At 37.1% G+C, this 8,292-nt stretch overlaps 2 protein-coding genes across 2 annotated transcripts in view; both read right to left on the minus strand.

Moving 5' to 3' along the window:
- Nucleotides 1–1,730, minus strand: part of dmc1 (DNA meiotic recombinase 1) — a 10,693-nt gene extending 8,963 nt beyond the window's left edge. Inside the window, exons 1-3 of the mRNA XM_081697856.1 lie at nt 1,611–1,730; nt 1,276–1,333; nt 1,125–1,169 (exon numbers count right to left, since the gene is read on the minus strand). Coding sequence (XP_081553982.1) covers nt 1,125–1,169; nt 1,276–1,332 — 102 coding nt within the window. The 5' untranslated portion in view covers nt 1,333; nt 1,611–1,730. The remainder of the gene's footprint in view (nt 1–1,124; nt 1,170–1,275; nt 1,334–1,610) is intronic.
- A 748-nt stretch (nt 1,731–2,478) lies between these two features.
- On the minus strand, nt 2,479–5,540 carry tomm22 (translocase of outer mitochondrial membrane 22 homolog (yeast)). Its single transcript, XM_027005979.3, has 4 exons — nt 5,222–5,540; nt 4,026–4,144; nt 3,778–3,895; nt 2,479–3,361 (listed from the first exon to the last, which is right to left on the minus strand). Exons 1-4 carry the CDS (start codon nt 5,312–5,314, stop codon nt 3,287–3,289), a joined length of 405 nt encoding a protein of 134 aa, XP_026861780.1. The 5' UTR covers nt 5,315–5,540; the 3' UTR covers nt 2,479–3,286.
- Between the last annotated feature and the right edge of the window lie 2,752 nt (nt 5,541–8,292).

Genomic DNA, 8,292 nt, shown 5'->3' on the forward strand with positions numbered 1-8,292 from the left:
AAATGCAATTTGGTACTGAGGATCAACTGTCTTTTCCCCAAGTTTGACAACTGAATTTATCAAGATAGGTAAAGCTTGAATATTAAAGGAGTTATAAAATCATTGGGTTCCTATAGGAAGGTGGAGGGATGAATGAAAGGATAGGTATAGACAGATAAGTGCTGTCAATATGAAATGCAGTTTGGTGCTTGAGGTCAGATGTTGAATCTCTTACCAAATTTGATGGCTATAGCTTGAAAACTATGGGAGTTATACAATCCATTGGTTTCTGTTGAAGGCTGGAGGATTGAATGAAAGGACAGAAGGTGTGGATAGTCGAGTACGATCCATCTGAAGTGTAGTTTGGTAATTGGGTGTGTTAGTTCAATCAGTACAGCAAATTTAGTTGTTCTATCTTTACAGCTGAAGGAATTACAAAATCACTGGATTCCTATGGGAGGGTAAAGGGATGAATGAAAGAATAAACTTTAAAAACGAGAGAAGGAAAATAAAAGGATGTGAGGCTGAGGGGTTATTTAGCTGTTATGGTAGTGGTGATTGAGGGGCTACTTAGCTGGGGGGGTAGTTGTTGAAGCCAATATGGTTGAAGGAGTAGTTGTTGATGGTCTTTGGGGGGTTATTGGGATAATTGGCTGTGGGATAGTTGAGGATAAGAGGTCATTTAGCTGTGGAGTAGTTGTGCTTGAGGACTATTTGCCTGTGGGGGGAATTTCGTCTGATGGGTAATTGGCCACGGGTGGTTTAGGCTTATGAGTTTAGTTGTCCATGTAGTTTTGGTTGAGGGAATTAGGGAGAGAAGGAGGTCGATTCGTATATTCTACGAAAATGACCGAATGTGACTTACCTTTATAAACATTTCACTATGGAAAAACCTCGATTTTGCCGGGTCGTTACCAAAAACACAAAAAATCACAAACACACTATTCCGGGTTAACATTTGCTATTAGAATAAGAAGAAGAAGAAGAAATTGAAGAACAGAATGTTGTTTTTGTCCAGCTAACACAATTACCTCAGGCAGAGGTATGCACTGGGCTGGTGTCGAATACACCTTCCCTCAGACCGACCGGATAGGCTTATAACCGAAAAGTTAGTTAGCTTACACACACTCTCCCATTTAACTCACAATGCCATATTTCTGTAGGAGATCGATGTCCTGGAAGAAGGATTCCTGTGGTTTGCAAAATAAAAATGAACACACAGAATATTTTCTTTATTACCTGGTTACATTAGTGGAATGTATGAAGCTAGCAAACTAGCAGTTATAGCTACACAACCTCATCATCCTGGTACCCCGCCTCATCTTCCACAACTTGGTCCGCGGCTGTTTTCATGCTATAAAAAGCCGAAAATACAAATTTATCAAGGGAAAGTAAGTTAAAATAAGTAAAACAGATTTTTTCAGGACACCCATGGCCAATTTAATGTATCTGTCAATTCTAGTTACAAACATCCAGCGTTACGTTAATTAAACTAAGATAGCTAGGTTAGGTTAACCTATTTATTTAACGTTAGCTAATTAACGCTTGCTTCCGACTTTATTGCCATCCCTGTGTTTTTGCACTAATAAAATAACCTCCGTTTGTCAAAAACATCGGTAGCAGTAGTTTACCTGTGAATTAAAAAGTCCGTCAACTGATGTCTATGTTGAGAGACACCAAAAACCTAAGATTACTTGACTATGTGGTTATCTAACCAACTCAGCGCTCGCGCGTGTCGAACTCATTTTCAAGTGCCGGTTAACACCTAAATAAAACAAATTCATGGATACGTCTACATCATTTCATTTAGATGGGATGCGCAACATCATTGAACGTGTATCTTAGAAAAATGTGACTTTAATTGTGCAAGCGAAGGGCCACCTAATGAATTGGGACTTTACATTTGAAAATATTTTAGCGCTGTTTAATCGGGTAAGGTCCTTATTGAGGCGTTTTTCAGATTGATGTTTTCAGTAGCGCAGTCTCCACGGTCCCTGCTGGAGGCTAGGTGTCAACGCAGTTCAACTAACAAATTGCTAAAATGACATTCTCTTCAACAACTAGTATCTAGGTTGCGGGCAAATTGTCAAATTCCTAGACAAAGCTACAAAGATCACAAAACCCAATTTAAAATTTCTAAACTCGGGTGTTAGAAGGCCTAAGCCTAGCTCAGGATGGTGATGTCCCTGCTCAAACAAAACTGACTCATCTGTTAAAAGATTTATTCAACATTTAAGCAGGGAAATGAGTGAACTGTGCTGGACACTAGGAATCAAGAAACGGAGTCTGACACTCGTTTTTGGCATTATAAGTAAGACAGAATCTAACATGGAGAAGGTTTTTTTTTGTTTTTTTTAAGGTTTACAGCAGACCATCACAAATGTTATTTGCAGCTTACCCATTTACATTTATTTGTGTATGTCCAAACCTCCTATGAAATGACTTTACTAGTCATAACAAATTACTTTCCTAGTCATAGCACTGGCAATAAACATTAAATAGAAGTGAGCTGTTTTCCTTATTAAATTCCTGCAAACAATTCAAATATACAGACTTTTTGAAGGAGTGGAAGTGAATGATTTTTCCATAAAAGTTGAAAGAAGTTGCATAACAAAAATAAAAAAAGAATAAAGTTATAAATATTCTGCAAGCAAACCATGTCATCTATGGCCTTCATTTAATATTAGGTCATCATGGTTTTAAGTTCATAATCTTTTTTTATTCCTCATTGCCAGACAGTCACAAGTAAGAAATTTTACTGAGACCATTATTAAACAAAATACACTGTGAACTGTACTTCTTATAATGTATAGCTTCTGACAGTTTTCTACTTTAAATGATCTTATTTAAAACACATCTGTATAGGACATTGTTGGTAAACAGTAACTTCACCAGACATTCATTCCAACAATCTGAACCTGTGGATGTTTACATCTTTCAGATCCACCAATGCATCCAACTTATCTTTATAATCCATTAGACAATTTTCATAATGAGCACTTAATATCCAAATGTTAAAATAAAATAGATTTTATATTGGCGTTATGTATGCATTTAGGACAAACACAAAAAGTACTCTGACTGTCACCGTTTTACTTTCAGAAAGACATGTAATAACAGAGCTATAACAATGATGCATTTTCTGTGCTCAGAATATTACACAAGACACTGAACAAGAAACACAGCACCAGGAAACTTCTTTTGCAGCTCTTTGGAAAGTACATTCACTCTTCTCCAATTCACATAAGTTCTGTAATATGTTGACCAAGCTGCGTCTCCTAGAGGTCCACTAAGAGCTGCAGATTCTTCAGAGTTTTCCAGGAGCAGGGGGCATCATTCCAGGCATTCCACCAGACATACCAGCATTTGGCCCTAATAAAATCTGTGTGTGTGGTAGCAATACACCATTATTAATTAAATAAGTCATTACAAAACATTACAAAAATAATACAAAAAGGAAGGCATGCAGCTATGTACAAACCATTCTATATATTTAAGTGTATTTACAACGCACATATATATGCATACATACGTGCATGTATGTGTTTATATATATATATATATATATATATATATATATATATATATATATATATATATATAAAAGAAAAAACAGCTTTGTTTATTACAGATCCCCAATGGCTGTCACCACACTTATTGCAAATACAATGTTTAGGGAATAATTATTCCTAACCTCAAGTAAAACTGAAAATCTGAATTTGCCTTAACTAAAAACACAAAGCAGACAAACATATACAAACACTGTGAAATAAATCTAAGTTTGTCGCTCATCCCTACCTGTCTCTGCTGTTGTAGCTGCTGCTGTTCCAGCTGTAGCCTCTCTGTCTCAAAGACAACTGGAAGAACCAAAATCATAAACGAAGTGGTGCCCACCCAGAGTGCAGCACGGGAAAAACTAAAAGAGATCAGCAATGTGATGAACACTTCTCAGACTATAAAACTGTTGCAGCTAAAACAATAAAAGAATGACCTCAAGCACACATGCACATCTACAGGTAGAAGTGCACAAGGAGACAGGAGTTCACCTGTAAAGTCTTTTTCCTACGGACAGTGAGCAATTCGCAGACACTTCTGCGGCTGAGCGCAGTGTGTCTGGGAACATCTCCGTCAGCCCCCACAACCTCTCCAGGAAGGTCTCATCCAGCTGAGAGTAGTAGAAAACAAAAATATGAATAACGAGGTGCTGGACAAATGTGAGGCCTTTGCCATGAAAGGCAGTAATGCCACCTCCGTAACATCACCAGGATGTAAAGCATGTTGCAAAACAAAGGAGGATCAAAATTGAGGGGAAATTTCTGAAACAAAGCCCTGCATAATTGGATATCGAAAGGTTACGGGGTATCTTAACCCAACCACAACAATACAAACACAGAGACTTGCCAATCATGTTATGACATTCCACACTGAACCAGATTATTAGCCAAAATCTGAGTGTGTAATGTTTTGTTTACTGGTCCTTGGACTCTCATGCAACATGTTATGCAGGGTATGATTGCTTGGAGTTCTGGTTGGGTTACATGAACTGTCAATGAAGTTTTATAAACTAGACTAAGGTAAGTGATTCCAAAACCTCCAGAGTGAATTCCCCACCCATTTTAATGAATATGAACAGTGGCACTGGCTGTTTGTGGCCACTACAGGAAAGAAAAGCCTTTTTTTGCAGTGATTCGCTTGTTTAACTTTTTTCCATAATTTTTTATCAAGGATGTTATGTAGAGGTGGATTAGTTGTACAGCAGACGCTGGAAGAAAAGCAAACCCTTAAGCATATTGAACCTTAAGCGCCGATTCTATCTACTATATTGGATTTCAATAAATTCGCCGGTAATGCACATAATCGATACGACCATCAGACCCCCTGTGATTTCTGGAACCACCCATTTACGGCAGAGTAAATGACCTTGCGTGCAAAGATAACATTAAATCGCAGGTTTGCATGTAACTTGCAGAGTCAATACAGCAGCCAAAGTAGCCTTTGCTGAAAGCTTCAGGAATGCAAAATCGCCAGTAACGACAAACAAAAAAACAAAAAAAACAACCGAGGTAGCTAGGTAGCTTAACAGGTTTTAGCAGATAGCGAGTAGCAGGCGAAATGCAACACACGCCAGCTAGCTAGAGAAAAAAAAACGATACGAATGCAACTAGAAAAACGAGCCGAATGTAAACGGAGCCTGGTCGCAGCATCCAATTCACAGAGCTGGGCTAAAAGTTTCCAAACTTACGTCTTCGTCCTCATCATCTCCTTCAATTTCGTCTTCGGGGGGCCGCGTTGCCACAGGGCCCGTATCGGGAGACAGCACTTGGAGTCCGGACATTAATGATGTCTATCTATGATGCCTAGATACTCTATCTCAACGTGAAGAAGCTGACGCTATAAGAATTCACTTTATTTACTCGTATGTTTTTTGTTTTTTTTTTGTTTTTTGTTTTTACTTCTATTTCTACACCGCTGATAACCAGTTCCTAAAATTACCAAAACGCACGCATTTGGTTGTGCAAAAGCCGGAGGTCAATTCGGTTACATGTGCGACGAATAAAGGAACACATTTCACGACTGTTTCTCCACATTACGAGAAAAGAAAATTGCGCCCCCTATCGCAAGAGCGGACTACTATGCTACGGGCATTACATTCTGAATCTTGAAACAAGCGAGAAAGGTTATGATCTTGCAGCGTATGGAAAAAGATTTAATCAGTAAATGAAATGGAATGACGTTCTTTTCTTAACTGCATGAGACTTCATTGTTGAGATCGACAGGAACCTCAAATAAAACAAATGGACTTTGCTTGCACAGCTGATGAAGGACCTCTGTCCGAATCTTTCTGTATTTATGGTATTCTTGTGTACTTCACTACAATTTTGAATATCTCTCTCTCTCTCATATCTATCTATCTATCTATCTATCTATCTATCTATCTATCTATCTATCTATCTATCTATATATATATATATATATATATATATATATATATATATATATATAGCTATGTTACAGCCTCCTATTTGCTTAGTTAAATCCAGGTGGTGACCTTTTTTTTTGTCAGGCAGTGTGTGTGTGTGTGTGTGTGTGTCTATATTTATATCTATATCTATATCTATATCTATATCTATATCTATCTATCTATCTATATATATATATATATATATATATATATATATATATATATATATATATATATATATATATTCAATTACCTTGTAACATAAAAACTAAATATGTTATTCTACAAAATGGATCTGTACATTCTGTACATTGTGTACATATATACACACAACCATATACATTGTACATTGTGTATATAATCATAATATACATATATTGCACATACATTGTTAATATATTCTATATTTCTCTATGCAACCCTGTTTTCTTTTTCCTCAGTTTGGACAGAGCACTCTCAACCATTTCACTGCGAGTTATACTGTGTATGACTATGTATGTGACAAATAAACCAAACTTGAAACTTGAAACTTGGATAATTACTGCATGGTGATTATGTTTCAGCTGGCAACAAGTTATTTAACCCTAAATGATGCAGTGAGTAGCTTCTTATTTGTTAAACAACCATGTCGAAAGACACATCCTGTGGTCTTGGAAAAGATGTTAATCTGTTTCAGAAGGGTCAAATTATTGGCATGCATCAAGCAGAGAAAACATCTAAGGAGATTGCTGAAACTACTAAAATCGGGTTAAGAACTGGCCAACGCATTATTAAAAGTGGAAGGACAGTGGGGAAACATAATCTTCAAGGAAGGAATGTGGTTGGAAAAAAACTTTTAATGATCGTAATCGTGTGGTGAAATCAAATCGTAGAAAAACAGTAGAACTTAGGGATATGTTTATTAGTGAAAGTAAGAGCATTTCCACATGCACAATGCGAAGGGCACTCAAGGGATTGGGACTAAACAGCTGCAGCCTTAAGAAAACCACTTGTCAGTGAGGCTAACCGGCAAAAACGGCTTTGATTTGCTAGGGAGCATAAAGATTGGACTCTGGAGCAATGTAAGAAGGTCACGTGGTCTGATGAGTCCAGATTTAACCTGTTCCACAGTGATAGGCGCATCAGGCTAAGAAGAGAGACGGCTGAAGTGATGCACTCATCATGCCTAGTGCCTACTGTACAAGCCTGTGGGGGCAGTGGTATGATCTGGGGTTGCTGCAGTTGGTCAGGTCTAGATTCAACAACGTTATGTGCCCAAAGAATGAGGTCAACTGACCACCTGAATATACTGAACGACCAGGTTATTCCATCAATGAGTTTTTTCTTCCCTGATAGCACGGGCATATTCCAAGATGAGACTGCCAGGATTCATCGGGCTCAAATTATGAAAGAGTGGTTCAGCGAGCATGAGACATCATTTTCACACATGGAGTGGCTACCACAGAGTGCAGACCTGAACCCCACTGAGAATCTTTGCGATGTGCTAGAGAAGACTTTGCGCAGTGGTCCAAATATCCCAACATCGATCCAAGAGCTTGGGAGGAAAAACGAATGCAACTCTGGAAAGAAATAAATGTGACATTGCAGCAGCTTGTGGAAACGATGCCACAGCAAATGCCTGCCCTAATCAAAGCTAAAGGCGGTCCAGCGAAATACTTGTATGTGTGTGTGTATGTATGTATATATGTATGTATATATGTGTGTGTGTGTGTGTGTGTGTGTGTGTGTATGTATAATATGAGTATGTATGTGTGTATATATATATATATATATATATATATATATATATATATATATATATATATATATATATATATATATAATTATACACAGTAACTGCAAACTGAAGAAAATATCTTTTTATTTACTTGAGCAAATTATTCTGTTTGACGTAAAATACAAGCTGATTAAATAAATATTTATTGAATACTGACGTTCAATCAATTCATGCTCCAACAATTATCCTACTGTCCTGACTAATTTGTAACACTGCTACAAGTTTACAGAATGAATTCCATGCCATATAATTCCAAATTAAGAATATAGGAATATGGACACCATGTATCACTACAGTAAATTGTCAAAGCAGGAAATGCGAATTTAAATGTGAACATTATAAAAATATTTCTTAAATGGTAATAATGAATTACTTTAGAATAAATATGATATTTGTACATTTATGTCCATATTTATTTTTCGTGTGTTGTACATTAGCATGCCTAATTAAGTTTTTGTGTCCAAGTCTCAATCGTTATATTTATATAATAATTTATTGCTGATTTCGTTCTTTCATTCCATAACCTTCTCTTAAAATGTGCCTTTTCCTCTGTTGTCGACGAGCCTCCGGCGGG

This window comes from Electrophorus electricus, chromosome 15 (genome assembly GCF_041902795.1).
Source record: "Electrophorus electricus isolate QZ-2024a chromosome 15, ASM4190279v1, whole genome shotgun sequence".
Lineage (NCBI taxonomy): Eukaryota > Metazoa > Chordata > Actinopteri > Gymnotiformes > Gymnotidae > Electrophorus > Electrophorus electricus.

Coding starts and splice junctions, on each gene's coding strand:
- tomm22 (XM_027005979.3), bottom strand. CDS start 5,314: ATGTCCGGACTCCAAGTGCTGTCTCCCGATACGGGCCCTGTGGCAACG. Junction 4,145..5,221: donor GAGATGATGAGGACGAAGAC/GTAAGTTTGGAA, acceptor TACTACTCTCAG/CTGGATGAGACCTTCCTGGA. Junction 3,362..3,777: donor AGCTACAACAGCAGAGACAG/GTAGGGATGAGC, acceptor CCACACACACAG/ATTTTATTAGGGCCAAATGC.